Here is an 18,604-nt window from a genome sequence, read left to right on the forward strand (position 1 = left end):
ACTAAAATGGTCTTCATTTTCTTCCTGAGTGCCTGCACACTGGGGCTGAAGATTTTGATAAATATTAAACAGATGTACTGTACATCCTTACAGGCACTAGAAACCACTCACAGCTATGTGATCTATATAAGCAATAGGCATGACTACATTCTTGTATAGCAACCTACTGAGCAGCTTTTCTCTCCCCAATATATCAATACGTACTAAACCAACTGATTTCAAATTATAGATCCATGTTGAATATTTATACAGTGCAGAGTTCTAAATATCTGTAAATTCAGGTTTCCAATAAGAAATCAATTTGACCTAAAACCCATAACTGATCTGTGACACAGAAAATAACATAACAGTTACCTGGTGGGTCTGATTTAGTTCTTAAAGATAAATCAAACTGAAAACTGAATTCCTTATAAATTAATTATTTATTGAAAATTAAACAATATTAGAATATGCATTGATTATTTACTTATCTTTCTGTTACTGTAAAATAAATTTTGCTTTAAACAATGTGTTTATCCTAAGCTCCCAAAAGAGAATATTGCCTATATTATGTACTTATGTTTGCTGCAAAATAACTGACCTAGCTTCATATACTACGCAGTGACTGCTTAGAGCAGTGCAGAAACCTATTTACAGTTATGTAAATAGACTGAATCAAAGGAGATAAGCTATGTAAGTCATTTTGTCATTTGCATTTGTATTTTGTAGCAAATTCTATTTACAGAATGTGCTTTTTGGTCTGTTTTTGGAGCGTAGGACAAGATGGAGAAAACATGAATTCATGTGTCTTTTACTGCTGTATAATTTAGCACAATTATGTGCTGAGTGTTTTAATAAACAATGCATATTTTATTAAAAATTTTCATTTTTTTGTTAAAGAAAAAAATGGCAGTTTTAAATATTTTTAAAATGTTTTAAGGGCCAGATAAAAAGTGGAGCACAAAATATCGCTTTTGCTAAAGCAATATTTGCACTCCACTTTGTAATACCAGCGCATCCCGCAATTGTGCGCAGATATTACAAGTTAGGTTCAATGCGAATGCAAAAGCGCACTTCCATAGGCTTCAATTAGAGCCTCGTTCACATGGTATGAGACACGGCATGAGAACTAGTGCAGCGAAGGGGGGTAAGTGGCGCAGTGATGGGCAGCAAATATAAATATATATGTATATGCTTCTATATACAGTATATGTTCACATCCAATCATAAAAGTAAGATATTTAGTATAGGTATGCTGTTTGAATAAAGACTTTCTGAATAATACTAGGGGCCGCTTTTGGACTCCATGTCTTTTAAAGTTGTAAGAAGGGTAGAAAGCGCTTTAAATAAAAGGAGACCACACTTGGGTCTCAAATTGAAAAGCTCAGTTTTATAAATATGGTGATCAGGAATAGGACCCAATTTGGACCTGGGTGCACCAAGAGGATATAATCGACAAACAAGCAAACTAGAAGATACTCTCTATACTATACTTATGCAATATTTCTGTTGGGGTGCCCAAAATGTATGCACCTGTCTTATTTCGTTTTGATGCATATTGCACATTTTCTGTTAATCCAATAAACCTCATTTTACTACTGAAATATTAATGTGTCCTTCAGTTATTTGATAGATCAAAATGAAATTGCTGATCCAAACCCCAATTATTTATAAATGAAAATCATGGAAATTGTCAGGGGTGCCTAAACTTTTGCATACGACTGTATATATGTGTATATACACATATTAACACATACATATATATGTATATAAACATATACATATATATTTACAGAAAACACACAGTTCCCATAGTCCACAATGTAAAGGCAATTTCAGTGATGTTTTTTTTCTAACAATCCCCATCCACCAACTTTAGCCCCCAAAAACTGCCTGGTGCAGTTATTTTATTAAAAAATAAAAATGCTACAATTTTAATAAAAAACACACCACTGTATTTTGGGGTCATTTGGGGCACACTTATAAAATTAACCAGAGATTTGATCTCTGGTTAATTTTATAAGTGCCAATTGCTACAGCGAGCTATTTATTGCGATCCCGCGAACGGGCAATATATAATTACATTTAATGGCACTGGCCAAAAGTGCTGACACATTATAATTAAATTTATTCCATCACAAATAAAGATTTTTGAAATTTACAGGCCCATTTATCAAGCTCCGTACAGAGCTTGAAGGGCCGTGTTTCTGGTGAGTCTTCAGACTCGCCAGAAACACAACTTATGAAGCAGCGGTCACAAAGGAATTGCCGGAAATCAACCCGATCGAATAAGATCGGGTTGATTGACACCTCCCTGCTGGCGGCCGATTGGCCGTGAGTCAGCAGGGGGCGGCGTTGCACCAGCAGCTCTTGTGAGCTGCTTGTGCAATGTTAAATGCGGAGAGTGTATTGCTCTCCGCATTTAGCGAGGTCTTGCGGACCTGATCCCCAGTGTCGGATCAGGTCTGCAAGCCCTTTGATAAATGGGCCTACTAATGTCAAATATTTAGATATTAAGGTCTAGATTACAAGAGGAGCACTAATTTATTGCACGCCTGTAAATGGGCAAAATCGCCCGTTTACAGGCCCACAATAAAAAGCAGCCATTGCAAGCGTTCCGAAAATTAACCAGAGATCAGATCTCTGGATTAATTTTCTAAATGTCCCCCAATTGCCCCTAAATTTCAGTGTATTAATCTTTATTAAAAAAATAAAATAGTAGCATCTTTATTTTTTAAATAAAATAACCAGAAGAAGCAGTTATGAGTGATTTAGGTTTGCGGGTGTGGAGTGTTTGAAAAAAAAACGGCAATGAAAAAATCCCTTTACATTGCGGTCTATGGGAACTGTGTGTTCCCTGTAAATATATATGTATATGCTTATATACAGATATATTTATGTGTTAATATGCTTATATACAGATATATGTATGTGTTAATATGTGTATATACAGATATATTTATGTGTTAATATGCTTATATACATATATATTTGTGTATATACATATATATTTATGTGTTAATATGTGTATATACAGATATATTTATGTGTTAATATGCTTATATACAGATATATGTATGTGTTAATATGCTTATATACAGATATATTTATGTGTTAATATGCTTATATACAGATATATTTATGTGTTAATATGCTTATATACAGATATATTTATGTGTTAATATGCTTATATACAGATATATTTATGTGTTAATATGCTTATATACATATATATTTATGTGTTAATATGTGTATATACAGATATATTTATGTGTTAATATGCTTATATACAGATATATGTATGTGTTAATATGCTTATATACAGATATATTTATGTGTTAATATGCTTATATACAGATATATTTATGTGTTAATATGCTTATATACAGATATATTTTGTGTTAATATGCTTATATACAGATATATTTATGTGTTAATATGCTTATATACAGATATATTTATGTGTTAATATGCTTATATACATATATATTTATGTGTTAATATGTGTATATACAGATATATTTATGTGTTAATATGCTTATATACATATATATTTATGTGTTAATATGCTTATATACAGATATATTTATGTGTTAATATGCTTATATACAGATATATGTATGTGTTAATATGCTTATATACAGATATATTTATGTGTTAATATGCTTATATACAGATATATTTATGTGTTAATATGCTTATATACAGATATATTTATGTGTTAATATGCTTATATACAGATATATTTATGTGTTAATATGCTTATATACAGATATATTTATGTGTTAATATGCTTATATACAGATATATTTATGTGTTAATATGCTTATATACAGATATATGTATGTGTTAATATGCTTATATACAGATATATTTATGTGTTAATATGCTTATATACAGATATATTTATGTGTTAATATGCTTATATACAGATATATTTATGTGTTAATATGCATATATACATATATATTTATGTGTTACTATGTGTATATACATATATATTTATGTGTTAGTATGTGTATATACATATATATTTATGTGTTATTATGTGTATATACATATATATTTATGTGTTACTATGTGTATATACATATATATTTATATGTTACTATTGTGTATATACATATATATTTATGTGTTACTATTGTGTATATACATATATATTTATATGTTACTATGTGTATATACATATATATTTATGTGTTAATATGTGTATATACATATATATTTATGTGTTACTATGTGTATATACATATATATTTATGTGTTACTATGTGTATATACAGATATATTTATGTGTTAATATGCTTATATACAGATATATTTATGTGTTAATATGCTTATATACATATATATTTATGTGTTAATATGCTTATATACAGATATATTTATGTGTTAATATGCTTATATACAGATATATTTATGTGTTAATATGCTTATATACAGATATATTTATGTGTTAATATGCTTATATACAGATATATTTATGTGTTATGTGTATATACATATATATGCATGTGTTAATATGCTTATATACATATATATGCATGTGTTAATATGCTTATATACATATATATTTATGTGTTAATATGCTTATATACAGATATATTTATGTGTTAATATGCTTATATACAGATATATTTATGTGTTATGTGTATATACATATATATGCATGTGTTAATATGTGTATATACATATATATTTATGTGTTAATATGCTTATATACATATATATTTATGTGTTAATATGCTTATATACAGATATATTTATGTGTTAATATGCTTATATACAGATATATTTATGTGTTAATATGCTTATATACATATATATTTATGTGTTAATATGCTTATATACAGATATATTTATGTGTTAATATGCTTATATACAGATATATTTATGTGTTAATATGCTTATATACATATATATTTATGTGTTAATATGCTTATATACAGATATATTTATGTGTTAATATGCTTATATACAGATATATTTATGTGTTAATATGCTTATATACATATATATTTATGTGTTAATATGCTTATATACATATTTATTTATTTGTTAATATGCTTATATACAGATATATTTATGTGTTAATATGCTTATATACAGATATATTTATGTGTTAATATGCTTATATACAGATATATTTATGTGTTAATATGCTTATATACAGATATATTTATGTGTTAATATGCTTATATACAGATATATTTATGTGTTAATATGCTTATATACATATATATTTATGTGTTAATATGCTTATATACATATTTATTTATGTGTTAATATGTGTATATACAGATATATTTATGTGTTAATATGCTTATATACAGATTATACAGATATATTTATGTGTTAATATGCTTATATACATATATATTTATGTGTTAATATGCTTATATACAGATATATTTATGTGTTAATATGCTTATATACATATATATTTATGTGTTAATATGCTTATATACAGATATATTTATGTGTTAATATGCTTATATACAGATATATTTATGTGTTAATATGCTTATATACATATTTATTTATGTGTTAATATGTGTATATACAGATATATTTATGTGTTAATATGCTTATATACAGATATATTTATGTGTTAATATGCTTATATACAGATGTATTTATGTGTTAATATGCTTATATACAGATGTATTTATGTGTTAATATGTGTATATACAGATATATTTATGTGTTAATATGCTTATATACAGATATATTTATGTGTTAATATGCTTATATACAGATGTATTTATGTGTTAATATGCTTATATACAGATGTATTTATGTGTTAATATGTGTATATACATATATATTTATGTGTTAATATGCTTATATACAGATGTATTTATGTGTTAATATGCTTATATACAGATGTATTTATGTGTTAATATGCTTATATACAGATATATTTATGTGTTAATATGCTTATATACAGATATATTTATGTGTTAATATGCTTATATACAGATATATTTATGTGTTAATATGCTTATATACAGATATATTTATGTGTTAATATGCTTATATACAGATATATTTATGTGTTAATATGTGTATATACAGATATATTTATGTGTTAATATGCTTATATACAGATATATTTATGTGTTAATATGCTTATATACAGATATATTTATGTGTTAATATGCTTATATACAGATATATTTATGTGTTAATATGCTTATATACAGATATATTTATGTGTTAATATGCTTATATACAGATATATTTATGTGTTAATATGCTTATATACAGATATATTTATGTGTTAATATGCTTATATACAGATATATTTATGTGTTAATATGCTTATATACATATATATTTATGTGTTAATATGCTTATATACAGATATATTTATGTGTTAATATGCTTATATACAGATATATGTATGTGTTAATATGCTTATATACAGATATATTTATGTGTTAATATGCTTATATACAGATATATTTATGTGTTAATATGTTTATATACAGATATATTTATGTGTTAATATGCTTATATACAGATATATTTATGTGTTAATATGCTTATATACAGATATATTTATGTGTTAATATGCTTATATACAGATATATTTATGTGTTAATATGTGTATATACATATATATTTATGTGTTAATATGTGTATATACATATATATTTATGTGTTAATATGCTTATATACAGATATATTTATGTGTTAATATGCTTATATACAGATATATTTATGTGTTAATATGTGTATATACATATATATTTATGTGTTACTTTGTGTATATACAGATATATTTATGTGTTAATATGCTTATATACAGATATATTTATGTGTTAATATGCTTATATACAGATATATTTATGTGTTAATATGAGTATATACAGATATATTTATGTGTTAATATGCTTATATACAGATATATTTATGTGTTAATATGCTTATATACAGATATATTTATGTGTTAATATGCTTATATACACATATTAACACATATATATATATATATATATATATATATATATATATATATATATATATACAGTATATATATGTAGTCATATACATATATATTTAAATTTGCTGCCCGTCGCTGGGTGAATTACCCCCTTCGCTGAGCTAGTTCTCATGCCGTGTCTTTAATACCAATGCACATTCGCAAAAGCGATATTTTTCACTACACTTGTAATCTAATCGTTAATTAGTTCCTATTGCAGTCCTTTCTATCACATGTACCATCCAGCATTGCACAATAACATTTGTTTAGTCATCCGGATGACTTACCAGAGTGTTGAAGTTGTTGGGCTGATATAAATGCTTGTTACAGGTGATACAATCCTTTTGGCAATCACAAAGCACATGCGTCAGAAAACAGAGCAATACCACATTCCATAGAAGAGCCTTCATTTCTGCAGGTTATATCTGTGAACAGGAACAAGAAACTATCAGACGTTACGCTACAAATTTATTCATCTTAAAGGGACATTATACGCTAGATTTTTCTTCACAGAATTTTTTTGTAGATAACCCATTTATATAGCCCATCTGGGAGTGTTTTTGTAACAATGCATAGTTTTGCTTATTTTTTTCAGAACATTGTGCTGATTTGCAGACTCCTAACCAAGCCCCACAGTGTCAGATGTCTACACGCGTTTACTGACAACTGCTGGCTCCTGTTTCTGTCATCAGTCTTTTCATATGTAGGGAAGGGGGAGGTGAGGAGTTTCTGCTCTTTTTGTTTTCCCAACCCCTTTCAGTGGGTGTCCCAGCCTAACCTCATCAACAGTGCTAAATTGGGAGCTTCTAAGTAAGTTTTTAAAAGGTTTTATACTGGATTTTTATATCAGTATCTGTGCTTATTATTCTTTATTGTAGTGTTTTGCTTTTTATTACATGGAGATTTCTTTAGAAGTCACTTTGCAACGATACAAAACACTGGTAATTATCTCATATTGATTTTTAATGTTTATTTATTTACTTTTTGTTATCAGAAAAAAAAGTTTTTAAAGGGACATGAAATCCAATATTTTTTTTCTTTTATGATTCAGACAGAGCATACCATTTTCAAATTCTCTTCATTGTTTTGGTATTTTTTTTTAATAAACAGCAATGCATTACCGGGAACAAGCTCAACACATCTTGTCAACCAATAGCAAGAGGCATATATGTGCAGCCACCAATCAGCGGCTAGCTCCCAGTAGTGCACTGCCTCTTCTGTATGACTTGGAAAGTTGACTAAAAAGGCATGTGCTATCTGAATTATGAAAGTTTAATTTTGACTTTACTGTCCCTTTAATTACTTTTTTGTAAATGTTCGAGAACATTCAATGGTAGCATTACTGATTATAAAGAGAATATTACACAACCAATCAGTACCTTGCAGCTCACAAGCCATACTTTACCTATGTGCTTAGCCCCTTTGAGGGGGTAAAGACTCATTATATTAAGGTCCCTGGGTTTGCAAAATTCTCTAAGACATTTTCCTAGTACTGTGATGCCCCTGGTTGAATTCTCTAAAGGCTTTTTACCTTGAGAACAGTGTGTCTTGCAAAGGGGTGTTCCCTGCATTATTATTATTATCTGTATAGCGCCACAAAGTTCAATAGCGCTGAATTTAAAGGGACAGTCTGCTCCAGAATATTTATTGTTTAAAAAGATAGATATTGCCTTTATTACCCATTCCCCTGTTTTACATAACCAACACCGTTATATTAATACACTTTTTACCTCTGTGATTATCTTGTATCTAAGCCTCTGCAGACTGCCTCTTATTTCTGTTCTTTTGACAGACTTGCATTTTAGCCAATAAGTGCTGACTTCTCTAAGTAACTCCACAGGAGTGAGCACAATGTTATCTATATGGCATACATGAACTAGCGCTGTCTAGCTTTAAAACAACTGTCAAAATGCAATGAGATTAGAGGCAGTCTTCAAGGACTTAAAAATTAGCATATGAGCCTAGCTAAGTTTAGCTTTCAACAAAGAATACCAAGAGTACAAAGCAAATTTGATGATAATAGTACATTGGAAAGATGTTTAAAATTGCACGCCCTATTTGAATCATGAAAGTTTAATTTTGACTAGACTGTCCCTTTAACTAAAAAGTCTCTAATAACTGCGTGCTCTGTCTGAATCATCATAAACATGATTCAGTATAATTCATGGAAGTTTAATATTGACTTTTATGTTTCTTTTTTAATCCATTTGGCAAATCTTATGTAACAGCACTGTGTTGCCCTTTATGTTATATATCTGTATATATTTTAATGGAAATTGTTCTTCGCTTGTCTCTGTCTATCAGACTCTAGTTGATGATAACAGAAAATTGGAAAATTGCATGCGTTATCTGAATCATGAAAGTTTATTTTGACTTTACTGTCCCTTTAAAGTATTTTGTACTTAAAGGGACACAACCCAAATTTTTTCTTTCGTGATTCAGATAGAGCATGCAATTTTAAGCAACTTTCTAATTTATTCCTATTATCAATCTTTCTTCGTTCTCTTGCTATCTTTATTTGAAAAAGAAGGCATCTAAGCTTTTTTTCTTGGTTCAGAACTCTGGACAGCAGTTTTTAATTGGTGGATGAATTTATCCATCAATCAGCAAGGACAACCTAGGTTGTTCACCAAAAATGGTCCGGCATCTAAACTTACCTTCTTGCATTTCAAATAAAGATACCAAGAGAATAAAGAAATTTTGATAATAAGAGTAAATTAGAAAGTTGCCTAAAATTGCATGCTCTATCTGAATCACGATAGAAAAAAATTGGGTTCAGTGTCCCTTTAAGCAGCACAGTGTAAAATAAGTATAATTCCTCTTGTATCTGCTTAATACAAGCTCAATATTAGAGTGCCTTATACTAGCAAAGAACCTTGTGATATCCTGCAATAGAGAAGTGGTCCATTAACTGTTCTTTGATACAGACCTTCTATTAGAAATATAATGATTTGCTTAGTAAAATATTAGTAATATACTTGCTTAATGCAGAGCTTTCCAGGTTGAAAGGTTTTTGCAAGCTATTTCCTTACAGCTCCAGCCCCCACATAAGGAATATGTTTATAAAATGCATCCTACTTGTATTTCCATAACACTTACCTACTAAAAATGCTGGTAATTCAATTAGATTTGCTGTGACCGCTGAAACTTTCATTTTGACTAGACTGTCCCTTTAAGTAGGTGAAGGAGATGTATTGACATAAAAAGATCATACTTTACAAAGCATATGGAAAAACTAAATTAAATATTTAAATTAAAAGTCAAAGTAAATATTATATTGTTAAATCATCTTAAAAGGTCTAATGAAATTGTTCTGCAATAATTGTAATTTTTTAAAAATTAAAACTCGTATTGAAATTACGCAGGAAAAAAAATGAATGTACACTGTAAAAATCGTAATACAAAACAATGACTATTCAAAAAACACTGTGAAATTTGTACTTCTAACTACGAAATTAAAGCCACACTTTTTCCTTATTTTGAAATGAGTTTCGACACCTAGGCTGTAGTTAAAAATTCTCTGCCATATCTGGCATATTCTCTAAACATTTTCTCAACAGAGCTTGAAGTTTTATTTACAAACTAAAAGATGAAGAGATTGTGTTAAAATATGTAAAACATTTATAATCCTAATAGAACAGCACATGTATCTGAAATTAGACAATTTTACACTGGTTGTAAACATACACTGAAACCAGAGTAATCTAATTTAAATTAGTTGCAGTGTTTCCCTAGGTAGAAGTTAAAGGGACATTAAACACTAAATAAATGATAGATAGAATGATTCATGCAAAGAAAAGATCAGTCTAGAGAATAACATGTAGATGTATTTTATAAAGTTTTGTTAGCTGTTTAAATATTGACAAAATAAGTGTAACGTTTTAATGTCTATAAAACAATGGTAACTTAGGTTACCTTCTCTGCTGTGGCCAATCAGGGAGAGTTATAAATAGGTCACTAGAGTGAGCAGCCAATGGCTGTGTGGAATATAACATTGTTCTGCACTTCCATTTCTAACAGGAACTGAAAAGCTCACAACGTCAGAATGGAATACAGGAAAAGGCGACAAAATAAATAATTAAAGTATATTGCAGAGTTTTCTGTATCATTTTATATTACCATCTCAAATTGTTTAATCTCCCTTTAATTTTTAAAATCTTTGTGCTGCTCCTGGTAATTTTGCTCTCCTCAACTAAATATTCCTTTCCAGAGAGTGCAAGCAAGAGTAGCCCCTGTGAATGTTGTTAAATCCAGAGAGTTTTAGATAATTGTGTCCATATTAACCTAGAGCACTGGTTTTCAAACCTGTCCTCAGATCTCCCTAACTGGCCTCATTCTGAGGATATCTGAACTAGAGCACAGGTGAAATAATCAGCTGATTAGTAAACATTGTTACTTTACCGGCTCTCATCCAAGGGACAAAATATCAGGAACGTGCTTGTGTCTACAGCGCTATATGGCATCAGTTTTGCAAGAATGTTATCCATTTGCAAAAACACTAGAGGGCAGCACTATTTCCTGCCATGTAATGATCCAGACACCTATCTAGGTTTCTCTTCAACATAGAATATCATGGCAGTTCTTGTGAACTGTTGGTGCAATACCGCCCCCTGCAGATACGCAGCCAATCGGCCGCTAGCAGGGGGTGTCAATCAACCCAAACGTATTCAATCGGGTTGATTTCTGTCGATTTCTATCTGAAGGCGGACAGGTTATGGAAACACGGTGGCATCAAGCTCCGTACGGAGCTTGCTAAATATGCCCCTATGTATTCCAGCATAATGTAGTGTAGCAACCTAGGTAGCCGTTATCTGAAACAGTATGTCTACTTACAAGTACAAAAGCACACATGCCCCTATGCTACTGATGTTTTGCCTATTTTAATGCTATTGCTAGACTGAGCATCTTAACAAACGTTCTGATTTACTTTTATTATCAAATTGTGCACAGTCTTTTAATATGCACACTTTCTGAGGCACCGGCTACTACTAAGGAATTCAGTGTATATGTATATGAGTCTGTGATATACTGTTCAGTTATTATTTTTGAAATAGTTATTAGCTGTTGCGTTTACTTACTTTATCTCATATGTCTGAATTCTCATTAACTCAGGATCAAACATTTATCTTCCACACAGGTTCCTTCCAAAAGCCTATACATGTACCAATATATATATTTAATTATGGCTGATAACAGCTAAATGCTAAAGATCCTAAAAATATGTACTTCTAATATCTAATTTGCTTTGTTCCCTTGGTATACATTGCTTAAAAGCATACCTGCTTCTTCTCATTGGCGCACCTGAAGTGTTCAGCTAGCTCCCAGTATTGCGTTGTTGCTCCTTCAACAAAGGATACCAAGAGATGGAAGCAAATTAGATAAAAAGAAGTAATTTGAATTATGAAAGAAAAATTTGGTGTTTCATGTCTTTTTTAATAATGACTTTTGGACACATATTCACAATAGGTGTGTATTACAATGGAACATTCCTGGGTACTATCAATGTTTTCTTAAAAGGATTTTTTTTACTAATGTAATTTCTCACTAACATCTCTTTAAAGATTCATGACTTTTAATAGTTCAGATCATCATCACACAAAGACCCCAATAATCTCTCCATTTAAATCATACTCCAACATATCTGAATAGTGTTTATTACAGTCTTGTGTGGTTAATGTTATGAGTCAAACTTTATCATCAGATTCCTTTATTTACTCATAAATTTTTACTGCTCTATATTTTGCTTTTTTTTCGTTATCCTTGTCCATTAATCTCGTTTCCAGTTCCTTTGATCTTCACTGAAATACTTCATTTCAGGAGCAATTTCTACAAATTCTCCTATGGGGAGTGATTTAAGCATGCCTTTAGGTTGTGCAAAGGATTTAAGTAATGTGCTATTTCTAGCTTTTATTTTTCTTGAATAAATCTGATCATTTCTAAGAAATCTAATCTAAGAAAGTAATATGTGTATATATATATATATATATATATATATATATATATATATATATATATATATATATATATATATATATATACTGTATAGATAGATAGATAGATAGATAGATAGATAGATAGATAGACTTAAATGATCTAAAATGAAATTATCAATGGACTAAAATAAAACTAGGTGCTTCCCATGCAAACATAACATTATTTATTTAGGGAATATGTAGTGGGATCCTCTATATAAATAAATAGGTTGGCATAGATTGGCACACAAACCATGCCCAAAAGGGTTAATCTAAATTCTAGCTTTGACTATTATAAGTCAATTTGGATATTAAAAGGATATAAAACACAAAAATATTCTTTGTGATTCTGACAGAACATACAATTTTAAAATAGTTTCTAATTTACTTCTTTTATCAAATTCGCTTAGTTCTTATGATATTCTGTGTTGAAGAGATACCTAGGTAGGCAACTGGAGCACTACATTGCAGGAAGAAGTGCTGCCGTCTAGTGCTCTTGTAAATTGATAACACTCTTGCAAAACTTCTGCCATTTAGTGCTCCAACAAAAGATACCAAGAGAATGAAGAAAAAATGATAAAATAAGTAAATTAGAAAGATGTTTAAAATGGCATGGTCTACCTGAATCTTAAAAGAAAAAAAAAAGGGTTTTATATCCCTTTTTAATATGAAAAATTATACCTCAATGCAAATGTTATCAATCGTAGGACAAATTTGTCATGTGTGATCTTTATTTAGAATTAACATCAAGAAAATTAAATTGTGGCATACAGAATAAACATTTTAGCAACTTAATATCTATGAGATATGATATAATATGAGAAAGCCAGAAAAATAAATGCAGAAACACTTTATACAAACATTCAGGACAGAGATAGCTCAGAAAGTCTGTAAATCACCAAAATGAATAAAAGAAAACATTTTTGTGTGTGTCAACTTACAAAATAAAATTGTTAAAAAAACAAACTTGAATTTGAATTTAATGTGAAGTACCATATAAAGGTGAAATCATCTGAAAATCCATAAATGTAAAAATATGCTGCACAAATTATCTTAGAATCTTATTACATTTACAAAGAAGACTGTGAAAGGAATAACAAATGATTTAGTCGTTTACTGCTTGAGTGGTCAGTGACTCAAAGAAGTGCAAACCTCTATAGGGAGCAAAGTAAAGAATTATTTTTTTTCTGGAAAAGGAAGGCTACACAAAATAGAAAAAAACGGATGAGATTTGGACAACATAATTGCTAAGTAATTTTAATCATCTGATCAGCAAGACATAAAACATAACAACAGAAAGATACCAGAATCCTCAAATACAACATATAATAAAAGCTATTTTATATTATCTCTTTACCCTATTTTATGTAAAAAAAAGCTATTTTATACTATCTCTTTACCCTATTTTATGTAATAAAAGCTATTTTATACTATCTCTTTACCCTATTTTATGTAATAAAAGCTATTTTATACTATCTCTTTACCCTATTTTATTCATATGAAAAGAGTTTACTTTAAGATTACATTATCCCATAACTGCCATGTTAATGATTCAGTGGTCTATAGCCCACACATTTGTATCCTCATCCAGTGGGCAGTGGGCAGACTTCATGGAGATGCAAAAATGATTCACAGTTGCTCCATAAACTCCACTTCACTGGGAAGCGAGCATACACTGGTCAGTTCCACCATCTCCAAGATGTACTCTTCACATTTAAAGAATGAAATGTTTTATTGTTTAAAAAGATAATCTCTTTATTACCCATTCCCCTGTTTTGCATAACCAACACTGTTATATTAATACATTGTTTTATCTCTGTGATTAATCTAAGCATCCACAGACTGCACCCTTATCTCAGTTATTTTGACAAACTTGCATTTTAGCCAATCAGTGCTTACAATGTTATCTATTTGACACACATGAACTAGCATCATCTAGCTGTGAAAAACTGTCAAAATGCACTGAGATAAAAGGTGGTGTCAATGGCTAAGAAATCAGTTTATGAGCCTACCTTCGTTTAGCTTTTAAGAAAGACTATCAAGAGATCAAAGCAAATTTGATTATTAAAATAAATTGGAAAGTTGTTTAAAATTACATGCCCTATCTTAATCATGTAAGATTAATTTTGCTTGACTGTCCCCTTAACGCATATGTCCATTGAAGGTTAGTTCTTCATTGCCTTTTTGTGAAAAGGATTATCGTCTACTAGGTCTTGGGGTTTAAACACAAAAGAAACATTTTAGACATCCCAATGCATGGCTTACCTGAAAAACATCTGTGTCTTCTGCTAATGATAAGCTGGATTGGTAAATACCAATGTTTTGAAGAAGCTGACTGGTAAGTGCATGCATTTTTTTAAACGGCTTTAACATCTCAACATCTCAACGCAACATTCTGGACAGATCACCCTTCCACAAAATTTAAAAGTGTATGGCCAAAAGTCTCTTCTTGTGACAGCTAAAGCAAACCCTGCTCCCAGAGAATGTAGAGTAACCATTGCACTGCTTTTATGATGTCTCTTCGAGCAGGGACCAGCTCTGCAATTTTTTGTAGTGGGCATATTCTGGCATATTTCTAAATGGAGCTCATTTAGGAAATTACTCCAGAGAGTACATCAGTTGTCATAGAGGACTAGAGCATCCTTATCCAGGATATATTATAGATTCCAGTAGTTTTAGACTCTTCTTCTATCACTTGATAGTCAGAAGAATTGCCAAATTTCTTGTGTTCAGCAAAGTAGATCCTGCAAGCTTTTCGGTAGTGACTAGATGCTTTGAAAGGGGGTGAAACTCCATTCTGAACAAAAGTGTAGAACTTTATTAAAATTTATGGCATCCAGCAAATGCATCTTTGTATCATAAATTGCAGCATGGAAGCCCAGCAAGCTAGCATAAGATGCAGCAAGTGGCTCACTTAGAGCACGTTCCAGATTGTTGGTCAGTCCCCAGTCAAGATTTTCTATAATCTTTTGTTTTGATAAACGGTTTTCCTAATACATCATGGCAGACTGTAAATTAAACAGTGCCATCTTGATTAATGAAAATGTTGTCCACTACTATCAGCACTGGTTCCTGCCTGGACCGCCATACCAGTTGCTTAATTTTGCTGCAACACAGATAAAAAAGAGCCTATGCTTGCTCCTCAATGATAGGCTGCCCATATCCCTTCTTTAAGGGTCACTTTACTGTGGTCCCCATAGGGGCCCTGTTCAACCATCTTCTCTCAGTGATATTGACATCTAATTTTTGCACAAAATAATCCCCCCCACCCTTAGCCTTGAAAATATTTCTCTATATTCTCTTAAAACTATCTCAATTAGAAAATATTATCTTACTAGACAAGTCATGTTCGATACGAAATTAAAAATCTGCCTCCTTTACAATCCTGTGTCTAATGTCTCAGATGTAAATACTGGACTACATTCTCAGACACTTATTGGGCTTCCAAGGGATCTAATTGTTTAGGTTTTCTAAATTTCTTGAGATTTTCTTCATCAGTCTTTTACAGCCTTTCCCCAGAGAGTGTAAAATAGGATTTTTAAGCGGGTATAATTGTTAAATTAAAATTTTGTTACTGTAAATTAGTTTTGCTGGATAGATCAAAATTTGTCTTGGCAATCTCAAAAAAGCCAATGATGGCCTGGCTGTGGACATTCTTGAGACGTGGTCTAGATTTTTCTCCTAAACCCCGACACAGCATGTGGAATTTAACATTTCAACAAGTTATTAGTTTTGAATGTAGCCCACTGACTAGATGTTTCATAATATGTGGTAATATGTACATATTCATATACCGTAGTTCTGTACAAAATTGACAATAACTTTTTTTTTTCTAAAAACATGTGTAATCATATGTCTGCTGACATCCTTCATGTGTGATTCAGTTGGTCAGATTATTAGCCGTCCCTTAACGGAATTTCAATACTATATCCTTACATTCAGATGTATCGGATAAAGCTGCTTGTTTTTGATACATATTTTTGTCAGTAGGTAAATGAGCACCTTTGTGACTTTAATACACAATAAGTCAACTAACTGTTCTAAAGGGGTTGAATTTTTAAGTTGATTGTATCTTGAATTCTTTTGAAATCCTTTTTGTTGTAGATTTTAAATAATTTCAAAGTTATGAAGTGTACTCACAGGTAGGAATGGGCGAATGTTTCGCAACATTCGAAAAATGAAACAAATTTTAACACATTTGTTTGTTCTTTTCGAATTTCGAATGTTTGTACAACATTCCAAAATTTGTTTAATGTAATAGTATCTCTAATTCTTTCTTTAAATTTAATATTCTATTCGAATTATTCTAATAATGTGATTCAAATTATGCAGTATTCAAATTCAAAAATTTTAATTTATATAATTGTAATATTATTTCTAATTCTTTCTTTAAAAGTATTATTCAAATTATACAGTATTCAAAATAGAAACATTCAAATTTATTTATTTGAATCTATTATCTATCAATTTACTAAATTCCCTGCCACATGAACTATTGAACTTCTGAATAGTATTTGTTAAATAGAATGTTAAATTCGAAATTTCGAATATGGACATTCAATCTAATTTTGAACATTCGAAATCGAAAGTGACATTAGAAAACAACATTCAATTATAAAAATTTTAAGAATATTCGTTCTTATCAACCTTTGAATATGTAAATCGAATTTCTTCAATAATATTTGTACTAACATTTGAATTTGAATATAAATACATTCGCCCATCCCTTCTCACCGTACAGTAAGGATAATTCTTTGGATAATACTGCTTTACATATTAATTGTAAAATAAAACATTAATTCATTTTGTGTGTATTGCCGATAACCATTAAAACAAAAAATCACAAAACAATCTTCATGGGGCTAGATTACAAGTGGCGCGCTATCAGAATGTTTTCTCATGCATTAACTACACTGAAAGTAAACTTTTAACACAACTGGGTTAGCACGCATAATAGAAGTTCAAAGTAAAAAGTAAGCGTGCAAACGCAAGTCCAATGCACTAACTTTGGATATCATGACCGTGTTAACTTCTTCTCCCCTCAGACTTCAATATAAATATCTATTTAGAAACACAAAGAACATTTTCTTCGAAGTGAAGAACATTGGAATGTAAAATATTTATACTGTATATAACACCATTTATGTCTTGCATGGGGAAAATTCCACAATAGCTTTCCGATTCAGCAGAAAACTATTTTTTAGGAACATTTTAGCAAATTCAGCATGTATCATCTATTGGAAACCATTTAGGTTTGTTTTTTTGAGATTACATACAAGTCAGAAATTAGGCTGTATATTTTGACGGCACATCAATGTTTTTTTAAAGCAAAAGATCATGCCATGCACATGACCAATCTACCTAGAATTTGGCCTAGTTTTGCAAAAACTGTAGCTTAAAAAAACACTGCAGGAACCATGTAAGAGTAGATGTCACCTAACCCATGGCATGCTATGACTACTTGTGATGGAAAGGGTTAAACATCCCTAAAACTGTCACTAGTGTGTGACATAGAGGGTTAACTAAGTCTTTCAACTTTAATCAGATTGTCATGTCCAAGGCAACTCTGTGACTGAGCACTCACGATACTCAGCGGACAAAAGCCAAGGGTGCTTCCAAATTTCAAGTCCAAACACAGGGATGCTCTTGCCAGGACTTGTTG

General features: G+C 30.3%; 1 protein-coding gene across 1 annotated transcript in view; it reads right to left on the minus strand.

Annotated features, from left to right (window-relative positions):
* The window catches only part of PNOC (prepronociceptin), a 261,811-nt gene that overhangs the window by 172,929 nt on the left and 70,278 nt on the right, over positions 1–18,604 (minus strand). The window contains exon 2 of the mRNA XM_053708914.1: positions 7,258–7,395. Coding sequence (XP_053564889.1) covers positions 7,258–7,380 — 123 coding nt within the window. The 5' untranslated portion in view covers positions 7,381–7,395. The remainder of the gene's footprint in view (positions 1–7,257; positions 7,396–18,604) is intronic.

The sequence above is a fragment of the Bombina bombina genome, chromosome 4, assembly GCF_027579735.1.
Source record: "Bombina bombina isolate aBomBom1 chromosome 4, aBomBom1.pri, whole genome shotgun sequence".
Lineage (NCBI taxonomy): Eukaryota > Metazoa > Chordata > Amphibia > Anura > Bombinatoridae > Bombina > Bombina bombina.